At 38.6% G+C, this 25334-nt stretch overlaps 1 protein-coding gene across 3 annotated transcripts in view; it reads right to left on the reverse strand.

The window, feature by feature from the left end:
• fndc3ba (fibronectin type III domain containing 3Ba) overlaps positions 1-25334 on the reverse strand; it is an 83834-nt gene that overhangs the window by 6173 nt on the left and 52327 nt on the right. For all 3 annotated transcript variants that reach the window (XM_026302952.1, XM_026302969.1, XM_026302960.1), the window contains exons 8-25: positions 21806-21864; positions 18850-19001; positions 18682-18741; positions 18419-18557; positions 17996-18049; positions 17633-17757; positions 16451-16625; positions 16049-16135; positions 14740-14875; positions 13498-13569; positions 12487-12605; positions 12134-12239; positions 11316-11488; positions 10837-10950; positions 10296-10445; positions 8487-8767; positions 6130-6348; positions 1260-1426 (exon numbers count right to left, since the gene is read on the reverse strand). In XM_026302952.1, the coding sequence (XP_026158737.1) occupies positions 1260-1426; positions 6130-6348; positions 8487-8767; positions 10296-10445; positions 10837-10950; positions 11316-11488; positions 12134-12239; positions 12487-12605; positions 13498-13569; positions 14740-14875; positions 16049-16135; positions 16451-16625; positions 17633-17757; positions 17996-18049; positions 18419-18557; positions 18682-18741; positions 18850-19001; positions 21806-21864 (2388 nt within the window). The remainder of the gene's footprint in view (positions 1-1259; positions 1427-6129; positions 6349-8486; positions 8768-10295; positions 10446-10836; positions 10951-11315; positions 11489-12133; positions 12240-12486; positions 12606-13497; positions 13570-14739; positions 14876-16048; positions 16136-16450; positions 16626-17632; positions 17758-17995; positions 18050-18418; positions 18558-18681; positions 18742-18849; positions 19002-21805; positions 21865-25334) is intronic.

Here is a 25334-nt window from a genome sequence, read left to right on the forward strand (position 1 = left end):
CACCCATTTTCTTTGTGGGTGCTGACATTTATTTCCCTGTCAAAATGGAATGATTTATAACAGCACTAATAATTGTAGTCATGTTATTGACTGTCAGACTATTGAGACTGGGTGGTTTCACAACACAATCTTGGATATAAGCCACAACAAAGAATACTCACTGTCATTTTGATCTTCAGCATTGCTAGATGTCCAATAATATGCTGAATGTGTAATAATGTCAGTTTACACCAGAAATAACAGAAGCTCCATTTTTTAATGAATTGATTGCATTTTTTTTTAAATTTTGGAGTAACCAGGGACCTATTCATTGATTTGTCACCATCTCTTTATTGTTCTGAATGAAGTTTGGTTTGCAGACAACAGCTCAGGCAGCACACATACATTGCTTAGTTTTACGGAAGATGCCTGGACCCTTGAGGCTGTTATTTACCTGTTTATGGATATGTCAATTCACAACCTCACAGTCCTACTCGTAATACTTTCCAGTTAAAGGACCTGAGCAGATACTCTTTACTGTGATTATTGTAGCTATAATAAGCCACCACCTCTCAGAGACCACAAACTGGAGGAAATAATCCAGGAAGGCTACAGTAAACACTTCATCCCTAAAAGCCAAACAGAAAAAAATAGGCCATTTGTGGCCTGTAAGTGCATCACCTGTTTTGTGTAATTTTATCTACCATCTGCTGGAGCCAGTTGTAACATGTCTTCATTTGTTAAAACTTATAGCCTAGTGATAATTAGTGTTAATAAAAAATATGATGCAGGACACAAACTTGATTTATTTAGAGATTAATTGTCAAGAAACATTTACACACGAAATGTCAGGTGTACCTGCTATAGCTAACGATTCCCACTAGTTTCCAATTGCATGAATACTAAATAACAAACATTTGCATGTATGCACAGAACCAGATAAACTAAAAAACAAAACAAGATAGGGTTATATTTTTATCCCCTAAAATGTGTATTTTTTTAAATTGTGCTTCAGCTTACAGTGACAACCTGTTTATTTGCCTCTTTTGACTTAACAGTTTGATGGATATTTCCTAGCAACCAATTTACATATTGCTAAAGCCTTTATTAGCTTAGGCTTTTTTTACATTTCATTTTTGTAATTTCAAACTAGAACAACAAAAGGAACTTTATGCACAAACTTAAGACCTTGTGCAACCCAGTCCTGGAATGTATCAGTGACATCATCCCCTGACATTGCGTCATGCAACAAAACATACACTTTGTGTGGGTCATTTTACCTTTGAGGGCAGGGGGTACAGACTTGGTGGTGCAGAAGGTGTGTGTGTCAGAGAATGGACCCTCCCCAGCATCGCTGATGGCCTGTATTCTAAAACTGTAGCTGCTGGACTCAGTCAATCGCTGGACCTTATAGGTGTGGCTGGGGCCACGGTAGATCGTCACAAACCTGCACAGAAGAGAGAATCACAAATGTAGATGAAAACAAGAATAATGGTTGAATGAGAAGGTTATGAATAGTAAGGATCACTGAGTCAGAAATAAACAAGAAGGCACAAAGTGGATTGGTGCTGAGAGAAAGGAGTGATGTGCTATGAATACATTCAAGACCAAAGGATATGTTGTGATAGACAACTGTGAGTATAAACCTGTAAGAGCAGTACAGAGGCATCAATACTTTGCACTAATTGCACTAATCACTAAACTAGTTTTGGAAACTGATGCACCCCATGTTCATGTGACTGATGTATTTTTCCTCGAATTTCAGTGACTCATTACAGGAGACATTGTCAGGACAGAATGAGCATTTATAAATAAATATCTACAGTTTTTATGCATAATAAAATTGTACATATTGGAAACTGTTCAGTCGCTGAGGTGCTCGTCTTTATCATATTTGCTCTACAGCACAGGTTGAGCATATTCTATCATGAGAAATAAGTAGTAGGGAAATAAGGGTATGAGTAAATGATGAGTAGTAAATAAGTAGAGACCATGGAAAGTGATAGAGACAGTTGGAAGAGAGAAGACTGCTTCTTAAAATAAGATTGTGATGATTTATTATCACATGAAACAAACAGGCCATAGTCACAAATCTGATGAAAACAAGCACCAAAAGTTTCTGGCTGGCTAGATGGACAGATTGATGGACTAAAGGAGTGATAAGTGAGTAAATGAGTGAGTCAGGGAGAAATAGGGATATGAGTGGAAAAGGGTTACCATATTTATCTCAGCTTTCAGTCAAATAGATAAAAGCCTGAGTGAGGAAGGACGATATGGAAGATGGGGAGAAGAAACAGATTAAGACAAGGGTGATGGGGTAAGTAGGATAAGTAATAAGACAACGCTGCAAGATATGAATGAGTGGAGAAATAAAGAAGGAGGAAATGCGAGGTGTCTGGCAATTACAAGAATGGAGACAATGATGAAGGACCTGCTGCAGGAAGAAAAAGAAGAGAATGAGAATGAAAGAAGAGATGGGAGAGGTCATGGTTTAGTGGAAGGCTATAACTCCGGATGAGTTCTTTATATAGCTGCACTACAGAGAAGTGATGTATTTCTCTGGTTGATCTATGGTGTTGTTAATCCTTTGCCTCACTGCTGGTTCTTAGACTTAACACACAGACTGGTGCTGGTAGAGTTAATGCAGTGGTTGCAGTGGAAATGCTACTGTACATATATACAGTACATAAGTGCTACTGTACATAAGTCTCATCTTGATTATTCTCTGTTGACCCTCTATTGGTCCCTCTACATTTTATATGTATACAATAAATGCATCAATTTTTCCATCAGTGAGTTATGACCAATTCTACAATTCTATTACAAAGCTGAGTGGTTGAATTTCAAAACAATTAACACTGAGCACAGCACAGCTCTACCAATGGTTCCAAATTTCTTCCATTTCAAAAGTACTGGGGCTACTGGGAACACTCCAAGCTTTTGAAATGGTCTATTTCACTGATCAGTGCCTCACTACCACAGCAGTAATCAGAGCATGCATGGGAACTTATACACACAAATATATGCCTTTTTAGAATATGTTAGGTCAGTTTAGGTCCACAGGTGGGCTCCAATTAAGTTGAGACATCTCAAGGGTAATTCACACAAAGAGGATGAACCTGGCCACAGTTAATGTTATTTGAAAGATTTCATTTTTGGACCTTTAATACATTTTCAACAATTTTAAAAATATGTTTTTACTCTGTTATTATAGAGCACTAAGTGCAGATGATGGAAAATAGTTGCAATTACATCCAACTAAAATGAAATCTACAACCCAAGACAGTGTGCTAAGGGTGAATGTGTCTCATTACTTTCTGAAGCACCCCAGTGCCTGTTCTTCCACCTGCATCATCTTAAAACATCAGTGTGTCAGAAGGTTGAAGCCTCTCTTGCACTTCACCCTGTGTTTCCATGGCACCCTTACACTCCCAGTACCCATGCCAGAAGGTATTTTGAGTTAGGAGTTAAATGAAAGATATTAAACAAACTCATCCAGCTTTTAAAGACCAACAATTGAAAATGAAAAAGCTAAGGGTGAGGGAGGACAGAACACAGAACAAGGCAGCATACAGGGAAATAAGAGTGAAAAAATAAGGAGAAAGAAAGAGGGAGGGGGAAGGAGAAGAGAGGAAAGTTAAAAAGGGAATTCAATATTGTGAACCTGATAAAACAGCTTTCTTTATCATCTAATACACCAACAAAATGGAGACACAGCATGGTGGCTGGGAGAAAAACAAAGACAAGGGAAGGAGAAATTTATGAAAAGGAATGAATATCATCTAGAGATCTACCAGAGATGAAGTCACCTCTCTAACAATAAAATGAGATGAATAAATATGAATTAGATCGGCCGGCAACGAAGAGAGAGATGCAGGGTCAAGGACAGCCAAAGTCAAAAACATAAATAGACAGTAATGCTATTAGATTAAAAACTGGCACTGATGGAATTTATGGGCAAATTTAGAAATTGTATTTGCAGAAATTGCAGCTGGCGATTCAATATGTTTGTTTACAAAGCTAAATATTTGCAGGATTCAATACGTCTTCTTTCAAAGAGCCTTCCTGGTTGTGGTTAATATATTGAGACTAGAGATTAAGCACCTAGTTTCCATGATAGTGTCATTAATAACAAAAAAAAAAATCCCCATCCATTCATCTGTTGATAACATTCTACACACCGAATACACAAACTGCTGCACTAATATTGCAGCCACTAATATATCTAAACATCCGGTCATAACAACTAGTAGCTGGAAGAAATGAAATGTAAGCAAATGACATTAGTTTTAATCAGTCGGGAATGAGAAGAGATGAAGAAAATGGGCTGAAACAATGTTTGTGTAATCAGGTTGTGTGGAGATGGTGTTATTTGTTCTATCAAGCCAATTATCTGCATTTGTACATGACTACATCTGGAAATAAATGTGTAGTTTAAGTTTAACTAAAAACACACAAATAGCAAAAAAAAAAAAAAAAAAAAACTAAGACATAATGCTATAAAGGAAAAGGCTGGTGAGGCATGGGCTGTGTTTGTTCCAAGTGCATGCTTCTGTGTTTGTTCGCATTCATTTGTGTGTGTGTGCATGTGTGTGTGTGTTGCAGAGGTTAGCAGATCAGAGACCAGTTAGACCCCCATCTGTTGCCTGCTGTACTAATTCCAGTGGTGCCAGGATAATTGTTGCCAAGCTGATGCCAGCCAAGCCTTAATTCAAACAGTGAAAGCCAGCCAAACAGAATGGTAGAGGGCACAAGAGAACCGGTGGGCAGACAGGCAAACAGATAGAAGTGGTGCTTCATTGCTTCTCAGTTTAGTCTGTGTCCCACCTCTAAGTTCACACTTTGTTCATTCCCACAGTTTCTACTTTGATGCATTAACAACTCTCTTACCTCTTAGATTAATAAAAGTGGCTGCCTCTGGTGCTCTTTCCAGTTGTGTTTTAACTCCGTGCCAGTGGCCACATTCTGCTCCTTTCCCTTCTCCTCAGTCTGCTAATTTTCTCTATTCCTGTTTCTTTCTTTGTCACTCCTGTCTGACCAGTTAGTTAAATGGAGGGTTGATTGTTGGAGGCTGTAGTCCAGCTGGCTCTATATGCACTCAACGTGACTACTCCTTGGTACATCTGGTTACTTCACACACACAACAAACGCCCCCATGCACAAAGACATACACACGTACCTATAACTAGGCATTCATGCACACACGTGGCCTTACCTTCTCTCAAGCTGCTAATGTTTTGTCCTTCTTGCGTTTGTGTGAGTGTGTGTGTGTGTGTGTGTGTGTGTGTGTGTGTGTGTGTGTGTGTGTGTGAGAGAAGTATTGACCTTCTATGCTCTGATTTACTGCACTGACTAGCTGCAGGTTAAGGAGTGTAAGAAAAGTGGTGGACAGGGTGGCTAAGAAATTTGAAAGCACATCCTGTACACAGGACATCTTAGTTTCAGTCTTCTTTCAAAGCTGAGGTTCCATAAATAAAATATATATTTATCTTATCACTACAGAAATGTGAAAAAGAAAATCCCTAAATCCCTAAAGCCAAGAATAAAACATTTAGAACAACTAATATTCATGCACAAAAAATACAGTGCAGCTGATGCAGTGCACTTTCATTTATATCTAGTGTTCCTTAAAATAGACCAGGGTGGTTGCTACTTGCTGCTGTTGATGATAAACAATGGAAGCTGGGCCTCAATTTGGTGATTCAATACTAGCATTTATCAGCTTTTAGTGAAATCATCTCACGAGAAGAGCTTACCAAAATGCTCCTGTCAAAACGCATTATTAAAAATAGCAAAACTACAATTAGAAACAATGAGTCACTTAGGTGTCTGCTTTAGTTGTGAGAACACTATGTTGCATTAATGTGATTACTGATCATCACACACACATCACACATCACACATCAAACAAGGAGTGTGAAGAAGGCACTTCATCACTAGTTGATATTGGTATAGTGAATAGTCTTAAAACAGGATATACAGTAGTTGTCCCTTTGAATGGCTTAAAATAAAGTTGAGCATAGCGTATATGATACGTGTTGGGTTATTGTTGCCTTTCAGTGTATTAATGTAAACTTCGTGAGTCTGGACTATAGACAGCTTACCACAGTGAGGTACAGATGGATGAGTGTGTCTGTGTGTGTACTCCACCTGTGGTTCTTGTCCTCCATCTGTAGTGTGTAGACCATGTCGTCGGCGAGCAGGGCACGTGTGTGGCTGGTGTTTTCACCCCACTTTAGCTTCAGGCTCTGAGGGCCAGATGCTGAGCATTCAAGAGGGGGTGGAGCTGGAGGGAGGGGGCGTGTCTTTGCAAGCAGTGGTAGGCTTGTGGGACTGGAGCCGATGGCATTCACCGCTTGGATCTGTACACTGTAACTCATAAGAGAGGGAGAAAGAGGTTGATTAGTTACAGATTGCTACACTATGTGGTCTATTAATTATTAATTATTACATTTGTGGAGAAAGTCTTCAGAAATGGTCAACATGCAACATCTATTCCAACATTTGAATATATAAAAACTGCTGGAAAATGTATGTACCCTGTAACCTTGTGCGCTCTAAACATGCTTGGAGACCTATTTGTCTAATGATGGAGTCATTTTGAGTGAAGGGGCCGACCTTTTATATTACCTTTGACCTTGGATGTTTCTGTGGTTCACTGGCACATCACACATTTCAGTGTTTCTGTTTTTCAAACTCCCTGCTGCCATTCTTTAACATTTCTCCCTCTGTTCCTCTCCCTTTTTCCGTCAATGTCTGATCAGGTGCTGATTTTCTGTGACTGTAACCTTTCATTATAATTCATGCGGCTGAATGAAGACATTGAAAGGGCAATGTTCATCCATCCACTGGGTAATTAAGCATATAGATAAAAAATGATGAGCGAGAGAGGAGAAGGCAGAAAATGAAAGCTTAGTTTTTGATGGTGAAGGATTACACTTAGTTATGAAGGGATTTAGATATCAAAGTTCAGAGCAGATGCTTTCACAGTATTTGGTTTCATCTTGAAATGAAGAAAACTAGGAATAAATAATATTCTAAGAGTTTAAACCTTTACTAAAGGACACATTGCCCCACTCCTGACACAGCAAACAACATTTACTGCTATCTTTCACATGAAGTACCCCACCGCTGTGAATAACAATCAGAATTAGCCTTATTGAAACACACAAAAACTCCCACAGGCAGACAGTCATGTATGCACACACATACTCATGTACACATGCACAAACACACACATGCACAGTGTTCTGCCTCTCTGGCAGCTGTTATGCAAGGGAGCAGAGTGACATTGGGACATAAACAACCTCAGAATAAAAACAATGGCATGTGATCACACTGACTCTTCACACATCCCTCTACTTTGGGCAACATCTCCTTTTATATCTACAATTCAAAGAACTCACTCTACAATCACAAGCGTGCACAACAAACAAACACATACAAAAACACACGCACATAACCGTTTACTGAGACATAATAACAGTAGCTGGTGATTCAGACTAAGTAGTTGTTTACTGCTTCTCCTGTAAACCAGAGTCTGACATCACTGCTCATGCAAACATCATTCACTAATAATTGATCTTACCCTTAATTAATTTTTCTATAATGAGTTATTAGCTACTAGTTGGACAGTTGTTTTATTTTGTTCCTAAAGATAAAGTACAGTGTATTGGAGATGATGCCTTTGCCTTATCTGTTTTTAAGTCACTGATGAAGTAGCATGAAACCTCCACTACAAACCGTGGCCATAGAATTTGAAAGACATAGGCATTTACATAGGCATGTTACAGACAAGTTCTAATAAAACTGCTGATTGCATTGTGGGAAATGTTGTTTATTCCATTCTAACAACTCATTCAGTTTATCTCAGCCTTTGTTTCTATGATTTTGTCATTTTTAAGTTCTATATATCTCTTGTAAATCCCCAAATAATAAAAATGCAAACTAACCTGTTGGGGTAACCGCCAAAAGAAACATGAATCAATATTTTTATATTAAGAATGAGAACGTGATCTATAACCGGACTCTGTTTGGCTCTACACAGCATTTTGCATTTTTGATTCTACAGCCTGCAATTTTATTGTTTGTGTTCATTCCTACTGGTCTCTGTGTCATTTTCACTATAAGAAAACATTATGGAAAAGCACTGTACATCTTTTCTACTTGCTTCCCAGCAGTACACCTTACAATGATCAAGCTGCCAGAAATGCCAACTCCAAATAAATACCAATGTCATTCTGTATGTACTGGATGTGTAAATATACAAGTGTTTGTTAACATGTCATAGATATCAATGTTAATATCAATGCTAATGCGGGTTCATTTTTATAGCATTCCTCAGTGATTTAGAACGGTACTATGTTTTATATGTTCTGACATCTGATGTTAATCTGCCCACCAACTGACTCACAAATTGACCCCATGATGTGATTATCATTGACATAACTCATGCTTTTTAACCATGAAAACACTAGTTTGTATGTTCTACTAAATTATGACATTACCTGTATTCGCTGTCTGGCTGCAGGCCTGTGACAAGATGACTTGTCCCTGATTCCACAGTGATGGTTAGATCATCTACGGTGATTATGTAAGAAGTGATCTCAGCCCCATTGCTGTTTGGCTCGTCCCACTTCAGAAAGAGGCAGGTAGACGGGGAGTGACTCGACTCCGAGAAGGCTGGGAGGTCCAGGAGGGTCAGGGATGAGACCTGGTCAGGAATTGTTGCAGGGGTCCGGAAACTCACTTGCTCGCTGTAAGGACCAGCACCAGCCTGATTCACTGCCTGAGTTGGAGACAAAAAGGCGAAAGGAGACAAAGGGGATGAGTAGAGGAAAAACTAATTCAGATAGACAAATGTTAATGGTGAAACAGGAAAAAAAAGTGAAATAAATGAAATAAATGAAATGACAAAGTGCAAAAGAAGGTAACACAGCGGAGTAAAAGACATTAAGAATGGAAGACAAGAAAAGCAGCAGAGGGATGTGAATTCAAATGCGTTGTGAAAGAACATTAATGTATTGTGGTGTGCAACACACAAACACCATCCTCTAACACCCATTCATTGTTTTTGATGTTCGTAATAGTGCACTTTATTTCTTCCCAGTGATGACAAAACCAGGACAAAATGTAGGTTTTACAAGAACATACCTGCTAGATTTTTTTTTCAATTTGCAAGAAAAACTTGCACTTTGTGGCTGTCAAATATAACATAACCAAACAAAACATTTTGTCTGTACAGAATGATGGCCAAACATATGCTGCATATCCAAAACATGAAGAACATTCTCTTGTAGAATAAAAAACGTGCCATAGCCACTTTCCAAAAACAGTTCGGCATTAATGCAAGTCCACGTCAAAGAGTAGAATATTTGCTGTCTGCAGTGTGCACTAACAGGAAAGTTTTAACATGCTGTGTTGACTTGGCAGTAAACTACACACTTTATGGGCCTGAGACAAGAAAAAAAAAAAAATATCTCAGTTATATTTCTGATTTATTGGAAACTGTCAAATTTACTAAGAAAAAGCTTGAAACACAAAGAAATGTAAACATCATAACTCTTGATCCACCTTATCCTTGCAATAGTAACAGGCTTTTAAAGTGTTTTCGTCTAAGCATAGTGTGTCAAACTGCATACATTCGACAACAACAGTGTGACAACAGCCCAAAGTACAGGTTCATCTACAGGTAACATGCAGAAGATAAAGACTCAGCAAGATTTCTACTAAATTGTCGCCTCTTGTGTATTATGTTGTATCACTTCTCTTATTTTGGGAATTTGTCCTATTGTTAACACATATGTGGACACTGCTCTACCAGTGCGCAAAGAAAAAATACAGTATTTACACACAACCAGTTAGAGCATTAGGACGCCCATAAAGAAGAGAGCCATAAAACATGTTATTGGATTCACAGTTTCAAGGGAAAATCAGGAGAGACAGCATGTGAGAGAAAGTGTGTCTGTACATGTGTTAGACAAATGCACACCCAAAGAGACAGATTAAGAATCAGGGTCACAAATAGAATCAATTTACATCAGTCGTTTACTGGGCTCTGTCTGTTTTTTCTTTCTTTTTTTTTTTTTTGCTTTTGATGCTTCCCCCTTGGCCGACATTCATTTGTATGTATGTGTTGTGTACTTGTCTGTGTCCTGTGTCATGCTTGCAGTTCTGTTTTTTGTGTCTCTGCATATCTGTTTTCATGTATAGTTTGGACACTTTTCTGTTTCTTGTATACAAACAACACAGCTTGATTGCATATAATTGCAGTTTGTGTGTGTGTGTGTAGGTTTGAGTGTATGTGTGTGTGTTACCTGTAGCCTGCAGCAGTAGTCTGTGGCGGGCGTCAGATCTGACAGTTCACACTGTGTGGCAGATCCACAGTAGATGAGCTCCATGGGTTCGTCCTCCCTCGCCCACTCCAAACGATATTCAGAGATGTCTGTACCCGAACCCTCAGGACTCTGTAACACACACAAACACATCCTCAGCTTGAGGAAATCAATCGGAACCTCAATTTAAAAAGTACTAAAAAGATTCAAAATTCAATAAAACCTAAAAAGCAAAAACACAAAGTAAAAAAGGTGGACTCAGGCTAAAGGGAAATGAAGGACAGACCACTAAAGATAAGCTTTATTCAATTTAAAATAGAAAACCAGGGATTTCCTTTGATTTTTGATACATGATCCAAGAAAGCAGGTTGCTATAAACAACACAGTGTCCTGGGTCTACAACAGTCTTGGCAGATACAATTAAAGAGGCATGAATTACATCATAGTAAACAGACAATAAGAAAGCTTTAAAAACTATTCATTTCCTTTGATAAATCCTAGACTGTATCTGTGTTCGTCTCACCTCCCAGTTAAGCGTCACACAGGTGTTACTTGTTAGGGTGATGAGTGGCACTCCGCACTGGCCAGGTGGTCCCGCTGCAGTCATCACCTCTGTTGGCTCAGAGTATGCTCCGAACTAAATAAGAGAAAGAGACATCACACACACACATATACATAAAATAAATAAATAAATAAATAAAAAAGCAGAAATAACACTGGGCTGCCTGTGCATCCAATATGTGTCTGGGACACTATGACCTGATTACTGTTAGTCATATTATTTGTGTGAGTCTGTGTCCACAATATTCATGTATTCAATGTGCTGAGTGGGTGTCATGGCAATAAGGGCCATAAAACATTCTTGTGGTGCATGATTTAAACATCATCAAAGAAATAACTTTTGAGGATTGTATTGATGAGCTTCTCGCTGATGGACTTGCTAAATATATGTATATTTGAATTATTATTTATAATGTGTGTGCATTCATGTGAATTTCTCACCCCTGCCTCATTGTCAGCTCGCAGTCGGAAGCTGTACGTGGCACCAGGTAGCAGACTACCAACAGTGCATTGCAGCTCTGACCCATGGTACACCTCAGCTGGTTTGCTGTCCCCCTCGCTCATTTCCAGACTGAAGACACACTCCTCACACACTCCCTCGGAGACAGGTGAGTCTACGAAGACAGAGGCAGACAACTTTACAATCAACCTGTGACCAGGTGACACACATTCAAAATGATGTGTCATGGAAAGATGCAGGATGACGTCTTTTAAGCATAAAATTTAAATTTGATGACGTGTTCACAGATCAGTTCATCAGGTACATTTGCTCAGTCATTTCCAAAGAGTTTTTTTCTTCCAGCAGCTGCTTCACTTTGGTTGCAGTTTGGTGAAATGAATAAATGGTGAAGTCAGTGGGGGAAACCCTCCAATACATTATGTTTGACTTTCAACTCAAGGTAATAATTGCAGAAGCGCTGGCTAAATGTGGGCTGATTATGGCTCTGGCCAGCTGTATTAAAGTGTTTAAAGCAAAAACTTTCATAGTGTTTTAGGCTGGGAAAAGTTTGCCTGCCAACAGTTAACAGTACTAATCTGAAATAATGGGCTGACATTAGGAGAATTAAGTCAGACATGGGGCTAGGTTAGACATTTAAGGGGCTAAATTAGGGCTCAATTAGGCTTAAACATGGTAGACTAAGGTTACATTAGAGCTGGTCAGGGAAATCTATTAAACAGCCAGGAAGAGATTGAGCAGTTTTATAAAAAATAAGTCAAATATATCTGGGTAAATAAAAGTAAAGTGTGTCTGCACTCACCCCATTCTAACTGCACTTCCTTGTGTTTGGCTTTACCCACAATCCTTGGCGGCTGGCAGGGCCCTGGTGGGACACTTAATGTACGAACTGGAACACTAACAGTGCACTTCAAGAGCAGGGATAAAGGAAACAGGAAATCAAAAGAGAAAAGAAGAAATTATAATTATAGATTAGTTTGATTAATAAGTAGCAGAAATGTTAATTATGACACTTGGGTAGTTGATTTGATTATTGATTACATTTGTGAAGACTGTAGTTTTTAATCACAGTTCTCTTCCTAAACAACCACTCCTAACTCATGAATGGTTGGTGAAAATTTAAAGTGTAACTTTGTGTGGGTACGTGCGTCTCACCGGGCTGTGTCCTCCGGTGGTAATGCTACACACACGTAGGCGGTAGACGGTTCCAGGTGTCAAATGCTCACATACACACTCGGTTGCTGGACCACTGTATGCTACCTCCCATTGGCTCGCTGCACGAACACGCATATATTTATAAAAAAAAAGAAAAATATGATTATACAACCAGTCATACATACAAGTATGACTGTTAAATGCATTATCCCACCCGTGAAACTCAATTCTCTTTCATAAACCACAGCACAGAAAGCAATTTTGCAACAGAAGGGGCACGTAATGTGAATATGTAATGAATAAACTAATGCAAATAAAGCTGATTTCAACTTTCAAACACTACAAATCAGAGAGCCAGCATGCAGTGACTGTTGTATGGAATGTATCGTTGAAGAATTTATCTAAACATCTGTATAATACTAACATTGTACAATGTTGTATTAAAGTATTATTGAATGCACTGCTGAAGCTGAAAAAAAAAATCACAGTAAATCTTCTCTAAAACGTAAATGAGTTTCAGAAAGCAAGTAGTAAACATCCTGGCCTAATCAGATCAATTCATTTGACTTGTATTAACAGATATGTTACTGAAATGACTGCTTTAAAAACCCCTCTTATTATTAATGACAGTCAACAGTTGTATCCATTAATCAACTAATTCAACTTTCTTTGATGTGATTAAATGAATATAGATTAAATGAAATAATGTCGTTTTTGCCTCTCAGCTATATGGACTGAAAGAAAAAAGAGAACATTTCATTTCCTGGAGTGGAGATCCGAGGAGACTAAACACGCTGTTTGTTAAATTGATGCTAAAAAGAGAGAACTGTAGCTGCTATTCTCTGTAGGAGAGTAAGTGAGGGAGATGGATGCATAGAGAGGACTAGCACAGGGGATAGCGGATGGATGGTACATTTTAAGCTTTATAAGATGATGGACTCAGAACAAGCACAAATTAGATGAATGTGTTTCATGGATGGATGGACAAACAGACAGATAGATAGACAGTACCTTCAGAGCATCCCTCTGAGATCTCTAGCAGGTATGTAAGAGCCTCTGAACCCCCGTTGTCCTGCGGAGGATCTATTGGAGCAATTGAAGGATTGATTTTAGTTTAAGTTAACATCAGGCACAAATATCATCAGCTTATTCAGAGGAATAAATAATAAAACATAATAATGCAGCATTAAAATTATATTCCACATTCGTAAGTCATTATTGAGACTTTTCCTGACATGTAGCATCCCTATCAAGCTTGAAGACATGACACAATATCACACAAATATTCATTGAGTCAAACAAAAAGTCCAGTTATCAAAAAGTGGCCAAATGTTTGGCCAGCAAGGGAGCTAGTAAGAGACTGCTTTGGTTTGTGTTATTATTATATTATTCCATATCTTTACTAAGATGATAACTATAAAATAATACACTATTGAGGTGATACTTTTCTGACATAAAAGGTACATCAGTACTGTGCTTTATCTGCATAACTGCCATAATTTCAGTTAGGAAGAACCTTATCTATGATGGCTTTATAAATGCAGAATGTCATGCAGCAAATTGTGGCTAATGTAGAATTCCTTACTACATAATTAAAACAGTTATTTAGTGGTATAAGATGCATCCTGCTGATAGCTATCAAAATCAAATCTATGACCTGAATGGCAATTGAGACACATGCAGTTAGACCTGTGCCATGTTTAGACTACCTGACAAAGTATGGATCATCTTGACCACTGGTACTACTGAAGGGCAGATGGATGATGGCAGACATCATTACGGCTTTTATATCTGTTACCTTAGTTTCATAACACCCCAGTGGAGGAGTTTGCCAGAGATTTCCCACCTTTCATCAACACTTTTGTTCTGCAACATGCTACGTGAGATTTAACAAAATTGACAAATTAACAGATCCTGTTTTTATAAAAGACTAAAATATTGATAGGATGGTATGTAAATTCTATATTTTGTATATTGGTAGTGTAGTGTATGACATTCCGCTGACACGCCTCTAAATATAAACTTTTAAATTTCACTTTTGGTTATGTTGTGTGGTGTGATTCCCGTTCTTCAGTGCATTTCCACTAGTGCGCATAACAGGATGCACTTGTGTATTATGAATATCGTCTGTGTGTCAGTGTAGAGTACCGGTGCATGTAGACTCAGACAACACATTTTGCTTTGTTTTGTCAGACAAAAAGAACCTGACAGCTTAAAAAAAAAAGAGAGAGAGAGAGAGACTTGTCTGTTTACCCCATGTGACAGTGAATCCATAGGGTGTTGCTGCGGTGACACAAGGTGTAGATGGAGGGCCCGGTTTGTCTGGATTGGTGGTGCACACCAACACTTCACTGGGACTGCTTTTTCCCTCCGTGTTTGACGCTATGAGCTACAGAGAGGAAAACAGACAGTGTGAAAGGTTAAAGGAAGAAGAGTGTAAGGTGAACAAATGGAAATAGAAAGTGAGAAGGGGAAAGAAAAGGATAGGAGAAGGGTGATGAAAAGTTAAGAAGCAGAAGAAAGAAATTAAAGAAAAACAGTACAGGACATGCAGACAAATCTGTTATAAAGTAAAAAATAACTGTCCTAATTACTAGGAACCATTACCCTGTTCAGTTGACCACCTTCATTAGACCACCCAATAGACAACCAATTGGCTTTGTTTCCAGATGTTCACAGCAGATGACCGTGATGTTTGCCTCTGTGTGTGAGCATGTGTGTTTGTGTTTTAAAACATCTGGTGTCTCAGTTGCTGTTTGGAGCTGGGAAACATACATGAGTGAATGTACATGTAAGGTGTGAGACACATATGAGAGCCTGCATTAACACACATGTAGCCGCACTTACAGGAAGTCTCCAGTCAGAACATTTTTTCCACAGCATCCTCACTTTATTAACAGCTATCAAAGCTTTTAGTAGATAAATTACAGCCAGCTCTCTGGTGGCAAAATGCAGCATTCTTTCCTAGATTGATGGATGTTGTATTACCACTGAAAAACACCTGGATGGTTGGTATTCATGGAACGATTTTATTGTTATTTAACAGCAGGAGAACATCACATTGAGCGGATAAATACAGTGAGAACAAGCACCAAACAAGATACTACTATTCATGCGTACACTCAGAAATCAAAGAAAATTACTTTGAAGAATATATGCATCCAGGTCTGAAGATTACCTTTCATCTACTTTGACTACCATATTGAGATTTTATCAAATCTAATTTTATGTGGCAAATCCTACTGATCTGTGTGTAACAATAAGTTGCGTATTTACTGCCTAACTATTCACAGGCTGAGCACACTGATTTCCTGGAGTATTAGCTAAGCAGTAGAGTTGCTGGGTGTATGAATCCTTTATTCTACTCAACATTAAAGGAAATGAACCTATTCCCAAGATGTCAAAATGTTCTTTTAAAAAGCTATGTATCAAAACTGAAGTATAGAGTTGATTTAATAGCAAAACAATATATATCAGTTGCAACAATAAGACCCCTCTGGCAGTCAACAAATACACACACAGAGGCAGCCATAATGTGCAGAAACAAACACATATCACCTACCCTGAATTTATACTGTGTACTCCTCTTCAGGCCTTGTACAGTACAGGTCAAGTTTTCTCCAGTGTACTTTGGATGAAAGTCAGTTCCCTGTGGGAGACACACCATCAGTATTCTGTGCATGTGTGTGTGTGTGTGTGTGTGTGTGTGTGTGTGTATACAGCATATATGGGTGCAATAAATACAGACTTTTGCATTATATTGTGTACATACTGTATACGGCACGTGTACATAAAAGAGAAAGAGAGTAAAGGGCTGTGCAGGAGCAAAGTTCTTACTTGTATAAATACTCAGTCTCATATTGTGTGTTTCAATGTGCATGTTTTTGTATTACAGGATTTACCACCTGTGTCTGTAACATTAACACTATAAATGCTCATGTATTATACAGGAGTTTGTACTCACGCTGTTTTCCTCCTGGATCTCAAGAGTGTATTTGAGCTGCTCCTCACTTGGACTGCCCTCAGGACGCCCCCACTCCAGGGTCACCCAGGACACACCTGCCCTCACCAGCCGCGGTGCCAGAGGCAGAGCAGGTAGGGTGCCCATGGTGTAAAACACCACTTCCGTGCTGAAGCCACTGCACAAAACACACAAGCGCATTTCCATTTCAAGAAATTGACTTGTTGGATCATTACTTTTCAAGGAAAAGGGACAGCTGTGCAAGAGGGTAGGGAGTCACTGCATCATGATTTACAAATTCAGCAGAGACGGAGAAAGGAGCGTTTTTGAAAAGGGAAAGGGGAAGATAACGTGAATGAGGAAAGGATACTGATATCAGTGCTCATTTGAAACGAGAGTTGAGGTTGCGGCTGATGATTGGGATGTGAGGAGCTCCCAATGGAGAAAGAAAAGAAGAAGAAATTTAAAGAGCTGTCACGGGAGAAGATATATACATGGCAGATGAAAAAGACAGAGGATGAGCGAGGCAAATTTGCAAGTTGCAGGAGGGAACGTATTTGAATATATTACCAGCAGCAGAGGTCTGAGACATTGTAAAAACATTTTCAAGTAAGAGTAAGTAATCGCTGAGTATGTTTGTGAGAGTTTGTTTATCCAAAGGGGAATCAGGCTGAAGGATGCATTAAGGCCAGTTCAGCCAGAGAGCTAATATCTACTCCCTCACTCTCACTCCACTTTATCACCGCCTCCCCTCTCCCTGTCACCCTAACGACTGCAGGGTAGATGCTCCCCACCATAATGACAAAGAGGAGATGGGAGGAGAGGGGAAATGCAGGGAAAATGAGAAAGACAAAGAGGACTCGTCACATATAGAATAATAGCCATAGACAGGGTGGTGCGTGTTGTTTGTCTGTTGTCACATATCTCTGTCTGCTGTTTGAACACAGATTTCAGCATGAAAATACATATGTTGTGACTGGCATTGACACAATTTGCTGTCATATATACAAGATCCCATGGTTGTTAAAAATCACATGACAGTAAGGGCCAACCTGTCTGGGTCACAGGTTAAAAGTGGTCATAGATTTGAATAAATCCATGCTCCTACATTCATTGAACACAGAACAAAAGAGAGTTATGACATCTGTCTTCTGTGCTTGGATAGTCATTTATAGGCAACATTACCTTGTGCCAATGTCACTGTGTGCAGCCACTCTGAACGTGTAGCCACAGGCTGGGAACAGTCGTGTCAGCTTACAGTGTCTCTGGCTTCCAAAGTAACATTCTCTGAAAACACTGTTCTTCTTTCCCTGTGGAGAAGAAGAGTTAGAAAAGAAAGCAAGATCAGATAAAAATTTGAGGAATAATAAAACACGCAAAGCAAATAGCATGACATGCAAAAAAATAAAAATATGGCCAGAAAATAATAAAGCACACTTCCCAGACTCATTAACTGCTTCAATTTTTATGTTTCACTACATATGTGAGAGGTATAAGTGTTTTATTTTTAAAGGATGACGGGTGAATGACATCGACATCAAGGCTTACCTCATCCCACTCGAGCAGGTAGTTTGTGATTTTGGATCCGTTGTCACCTGGTGGCTTTTGATGACAGGAAAATGGACCAAGAAAGATAGATAAGAGATGAGATGATGAGATTGGCTATGGATAGAAGACTCTGACACTCAGACAGCCAAAATACCTGCTGTGTTTTTATGATTAGCCTCATATCCTGTCTGAATGGCTGATATCACTGTATCACTGACTGTATGAGTAGAGTATCACTGACTAGATAATAATAGACACAGATACACTTATTTGTAAAAATGAATTTAGAATTGTTTTGGGTTGTGTTACATTGATTTATAATATTTTCAGGTGCCACTAAAATGAACCGGATGTCTATTGGGGTGAGTGTGCTATATTAGCTGTATTTGAGGTGGCTCAACATAAAGATGTCTGTGCCTGTACCTTCCACTGTAGGGTGAGGGTGCTCTTGGTGCGGTGGGAGAGTTTTGGGGGTAATGGGACATCGGGGACGCTGCAGTGTGTGGTGAACGAGGCAGCCTCTGAACAGGAGCCCCGAACAGAGTTGTATGTTGCTGAAACCCTGAAGCAGACAAGTCAAAATAGTTCTAAAGATGAAGCTAAAATATTAGGACCTTACATCCAATACACAGAACTATATCAATAAGAAACACAGATGGAAATGTAGCATGAATGACAGTCCTTACCGTACGTGGTAATCTGTGGCTGGCCTTAAGTCTTTCAGATGGTACTCTAATTCTTCACCACTGAAATACATGCAGACAAAACATATATACACACACCACACACTGAGCTTACTTAATTTGCATTTGTAGCCGATGGCCTGTCATTTCAGCTTGGAGCCTGTTTCCTACCTGTATATGAGACGATACTTTCCATCCCGTCCCTTATCTGAGAGCGAGACCTCGTAGGAGCAGGACAAAGGCATCCCGTTACTATGCCTGTTCACCAGCCCTGCCGGCGGTGCCCAGGACAGCCGTGCAGCTCGTGCCTGCACGTTGGACACCTTCGAGACACACACATATCCTCTATGTTACACACACAATGAACTACAGTTCCCAAAGTACAATATTCTGTGCATATATGTACTGTAAGATACACTCTGTGCTATTTTTATTCAATTCTAGCCAATTATTTTATGCTCTGCTTATTCAGCCCCTAGAAATAGGTAAAACCGTTCTATCAAGGCATGTGTGTTTTTCATTTCTTCATGGGTATGACAGAATATATGTCTGCCTGTGTTTATCAAGTGTGCCACTGAAACCACTACTCCAGATTTGGGTGTTCTTTCAGGATCGGGTACATCCGGGATCACACAGGAAAATTAAAATGAACAAACACGAAAGAGAGACCTGCATGCTTGTGTTTAACTACTGCACATTCATGTCTATGTGCCTGCAAGTGCCTGCATGTTTATGGGAGTTTTAGTTGCAGCACACGGTGGGTGAGCCTATTTAGCGTGATTTAGCACAGTCTGCTGCCATTCTAGACTCCACATCCACTGAACAGGCAATGAATGTGCTTTGAGGGAAGTGGAAACCACAACCATGCTTAGACTGTCTGTGAGGAAGAGAGACAGACAGAAAAAGATGGAGGGGCAGACATTTCATTTCTTTGAGAATTTTAATCATAATGACTGGGTTTTATGAGTTCACATTGTGTCTACATGCCTGACAACATCTGCATGTTTGTTGTTTTCACATTAGCCTTCCCTTTTTCATTATATCCATCACTTTCCTTACATTCCACAGCCACCGTGGATACATTAATATGATGCCAATGCTTCAACTGCAACATCAGCCCAGTGTGCCATACACTGACAGACAAGAAACAAAGACAGTAGGACCAAGATAAAGTGATAAAAAGTGGAAAGTAAAGGGCACAGAGAAACAAGAAATGAGGAGAAAAAAACAGGATAAGAAACAAAATGAATGATGAAGGGCACCATTTAAAAGTTTATCTGCTTGCCCTTTAACCCTGAGTGACAGCCTCTTCATCATTTACAAATAATTTGCCCGACTGTCTAAATACATTATATATCCATCATCACTTCCCATCTTCTATTCGATGTTTGTAAGAGCATTAATAACTGTCTGATTTGACCTTTCCCTCCCTCTCTCTTTTTGTTTTTTTACTCACATTTCCACAATGTCTGCTTTTATGCACATTAGCATTTTTACATTTTATGAGCAGCTAAGCACTAGTCCAATCACAGTGTGATTTAAGCAAAGGAGTAAGGGAGAGCTTACTCACACAACCAAATCTCATTACATTCACCTCTATATCTCTCCCGCATCACAGAATACTATTTATGCTGTGTCAATCCCTTAATCACTTCAAATACAGCTCTGCAGAATTCCCTCCAATACACCCGCAACTCCAACAATGTCCTGTCCACTTTGACTGCATTTCCAACATTTATTATAAAATTAAAATGAATGATGAAACCCACAGTGAGGCTGCACCATTCCTGACCTTTAAGTATGGACTACTTACCTATGGTTTCAAGCTAATGGACCAGCATATATTTTTTATTATATCATTGTATCTATCTCATTTACTTTTTAACATTACTTAGGTCATGCGCATAAACTTATGGACAAGCTCTTCTAATATTACCTTTTTATAGTGGATTTAAACTCACAACGTGCATCAAACTGAAATAAATGAACTGCTGCATTGTCCCTAGTTAAATTTGTTTGATATATCTTTCAACCAAATACACAGTAATCAAGAATAAGCTGTCCATTTTATAGCACGTTCTGAAAGACTTGGACATTATTGTACAGTTTAACAATAAATAGTATCCGGTACTTGCACAAGTAGAAATAGAATCATGTAAATTATTATATTTCTACTTTTACATTGCATGTAAACTTAGCCCCTGCTGTAATGTGTGTCCAGGCCATTTGAGGTAAAAAAAATAAATAAATGTGGTTTGCTGGATCTTTCAAACACAAAGAGTAATACTGGAAGAATTCGCAAGCGGATTATTCTTTTTTCTGTTTACTTTTCTTCAGTCCCCCACTGCTTGTCATTACTCCGTCAATAGGAAACAGAAACACCTTACTGCTATTGAAGTAAACAACCAGAGGAGCAAGGTAAACGTGAAGAATTTTTTTAATTAAGAACTTTTCAGATTAGAAGGATGTCTCCAAATTGGATTTGTTCTCTACTGTTCCTCTCAGCATCAGCTATAACTCATATCAATGCAGAGGTCATTTGAGGTTATTAGACTGGATAAATTGCTACTACTGAAATATATCTTTTTTTTTTTTTTTTTATTTCTCAGTGTCTCACTCATTTTTCATACTCATCATCACTCCTGTCCATTTCAACCCCCAATAAACACAAAGATTTCAAACGGTCCAAAATGCTTTCAGCAATTCCTCCCTCTTAAACCATGTCTGCATGGTTCCAACTCATTCATTCACACTCCCTGTGGAGAGAGGAAAAGGCTGCTACAGTGTTTGTTAGAGTAAAAAGTAAATGACCTGGATAAGCAGATGCTGCCCTCATGTGGTCACGGTGAGCAGAGCTTGGATGAGCAACTACCCTCCAAGTAGGTGTTATTACATCCCAGAAAGTGACAGTGACACATTGCCCACATCATTTTGTTTTTGGTGTAAGCATCTGATTTTCATGCTAATTCCAGAGATGACGGAATTATGGAAACAATATTAAAACTCAGGCCAGATGATGAAATTATGGAAACGATATTAAAGCTCATGCCAGCCATGACTGCATCAGGCAAGAAGGTGATTGCTGAAAGAGGTCTGTGTGTCTGTCCGTGTGAGAAGAAGCACCAACCTGTGGTTTGTCGATTGTAGACAACATGTCTTGAACACGTTTACCCTCTGAATCATGATCTGAGGAGGAAGCAACAGAAAGAAAAGCGAAGTCATTAGATGCATATAAAAAAATAAATAAATAAACTGTATACTGCTATTTTTCCCTGGAATGTACAACTAAAAATAGAGACTGGAACTATATGTGCAAAATGTGTGGAGAGATCCTAGGGGTATTTGTGCAATGTCTGGTTTAACAGCAATCTGAATTTCTACATTTCTCAAATTAATCCTGGCATCTGTGACTTTTTCTCTGCTATAAAAAAAAAGAAATTACAATCAAAGTTTTCAAAACAAATGCACACTAGCAACTGGCAGCAGCTTCTGATTGACAATAAGGAGACCTTTTGGTTATTGTGATACCTTGAAATCTGTGACTATTATTGTGGAAAACTGGAAGATCCAAAGTTTACATCTAGATAGGAAAGTTGTATGGTCCAAAAAAAAAAAAAGTCAGTTTAAATGCATGTTGAAACACAACCATTGTCTGTAAAAAACTTAGCTGCTATTCTAGTACTTGAGTCACCTGTGGGAAAAATAAGAAATAGCCACAAACAGAGCAAAAACACAGAAACAAATAGAGTAAAAACACATTTGTTGTTTAACAGTGTATGATGCAACACTTGTTTTCTTCAGAAAATGCTCCCCCCCCCCAATTTCATCAGATATGAGAAAAAAATAAGGAAAGTATCTGTCATTCCACAATAAACGATTACAAAACACATACACACAAAAATCTGATTAATATTCCACGGTGACTATTTTGGTCTTTATATAGAAACTGTTAGTTCATAGAAATAATTTTGTATCATTTTCATTTGCAACTGTCCCCACTACCTGTGAATAATTATCCACAGAATGATATCAGCAGTGTAAACTGTAAAGCTTGTAATGCATCAGATTAGACTAAATGCAATGCTATGTGTATGTAATGACTGTGGTTGTATTTGATGCTGTGGAGGGATCTGTACAAGGATACAAAGAAAAACACAATTACATTTTTATGAGGTGTTCCTTAAATCAATACACTTTTAGGTGTATACATTTCATTACATTACATATACTGTACAGTTGAGGATAGGTGTTATTACTGTACACACACTTGGTTACAAAGTAGAGAAAGAGGCATTTGTTTGAATGAGAATGGGTGGCTTGGTGGACAGTGCACTGTATTATAGATATGAAAGGTAACGCTGAACCTTTTGATTAGTTGAGGGTTAGAAAATTAATTCATGGCTACTTTAAGAGTCAGTTTTTCATTCATGAAAAATAATGGAATGACTGTTCCAGACTCTCATAGGTGAAATTTTGCTGCTTTTATCTCTACATATAGTGCCAATGTAATGTGAATGACTGTAGGTCATTCATTCATGAGGATCACATTAGATTCTGTTATAAATAATCCTTAGTTGCAGCCCAAACACTCAAAAGCTAGACATAAAAATACTGTCATGTAATGTGAGCTGAGTTGTTCTTTCTACTACACCAGGTGTGTGATAGTGTGCTTAACTTCCTCTTTGAGTTTGAGACCGCTCCATTTTACAGGCACTCACACATATGTGGCATAAACATATGCACAAAACACAAATGAATACACAAATCTGGTCAAGCAATACAATGTGACTGAGGTGATTTAGTGCACACATGGGTTTGTCTTGAAGGCAAGTCCATGTGTGCACATGCATGTGCAATGGAAGCCTTTCCCCTGTGCGATCCTCACAGTTGAGGTTTTTCCGACCAGAGAAGGCCTGTTTTTTCCATCTGAGACTGACCACTGTTAATCACAGGCTGCGCACTGTATGTGTGTGTTCACATATATGAAACCAAGCCAGGTGGATGAGTGTGTTAAGGTACAGAACTGAGGGGACCGTGGGTTACACACATTTACCAACGTCAAATAGACACAATTTCACACGTGCATGGACATAAAAAAACAAAACACAAAACACATATGCACACATACTATGTGTGTGTAGCTAATTCCCTCTGACAGGTTCTGTGGAGGAGAGGGTCTTACTTTGCCTCGGGCTACACTTATTAGTCATGGCAACAGTGATGTCATGGAACCACAACCTCAACTTGACCTCCATGTGTTTGAGTGTGTGTATGCATATGTGTGTTAGAATAAAAAAGCAAGGGCAAGAGAGAGACAGAGAGCGTGTGAGCGTGTGCGTGTGTGTGTGTGTGTGTGTGTGTGTGTGTGAGTTCTAGTATCAGATTACAGGAGATTGGGGATGAATGATAAAGGGAGTTAAGCTACTCTGTGTACATGTGCATGTGAGAGAGTGCGTTGGAGCTGGCAGTGTCAGCAGAGTTCAACAGGTGAGGTACACATTCTGTATTACCTCTGGACACACTAACGCCATTGTGCATTTTTTATTATACACACTTGTTGACTTTCATTCACTTTGAAGAAAAATGAACTTTTCTCTTTTATGGAATAGAAGCATTCTCAGACCTGCAGCGCCAAACATGAACAGCTGCATCAGGTAATACGCTGACCCAGCTTATTCCAGCCATTCATCACAGCTGAGTGAAAAAAGGTCTGTTTAACGCTCCAGTCTTGTAGCTACTTGCCTGCAGCAGCTAACACTGCTAAGAAAAGAAGAGGTGGAATTCCATTACAGCATCATTTCAGCTGTCACGTTCCACAAACAACAGATGTTAATAATCAAAAAAAATAGTCAAGGCCCATGAACAGCTTCTCTGGAAGTTCACTGTTTTAATGGGAATGTAGGACAATCATTTTGTTTTTCTGCTGCAAATGTATAATGGGAAACATATTTTATTATGTATGTGTTTCATAAGAAATAGAAACTGGTGTTCTTATTTTTTTTCCTTAAAAAGACATAATGTTTGGGAATTGGCTGTTGAGGATGTCTCCAACTAATAAATGTTACATTTAGCAGATTATATAAAAAGAGAACTGAGAACAAAGGTGATTAAACAGCAGCACATCCTGGCTCTATCTCTTTAAGATTGTTGAAAGATCACAAGATCAGATATGACCTTTTCTTATATTTACTTACTTTGTATGATTGTATTTGATTAATTGCATTACAGGCTGTTAAAATCGCAGCGTTCTATATTGATCAGTTAAATTTTTTTTTATTAAAAACACATGATATTACATTTGGATCAGTGGGATATTGCTATTCCAATCTATACAAACAGAATGTTAGATTCTAAAGATCACACAGCAGTAGTTATTCATGTATACACTAAAATGTTATGGGTAACATTTGATTCTGTTCAGTAGATGCCATTTAATGTAGTGTTAACTATACAGATCATAATATTAAATTTGGTTATACTGTTTGGTTTATGTTGCAACTCACCATAAATCCAGTGGTTACATTACTCATTACAATTAATTCTCTAATTGATTCTGTACTATGAACTAAAGTAAAGTTGGTCACACTGCATATTTAGTTTGATTTACTTAGAATTTCATTTTGAAAATGATTAGTGCTCCCCCTCACTGCTGAGTG

The sequence above is a fragment of the Mastacembelus armatus genome, chromosome 22, assembly GCF_900324485.2.
Source record: "Mastacembelus armatus chromosome 22, fMasArm1.2, whole genome shotgun sequence".
Classification (NCBI taxonomy): domain Eukaryota; kingdom Metazoa; phylum Chordata; class Actinopteri; order Synbranchiformes; family Mastacembelidae; genus Mastacembelus; species Mastacembelus armatus.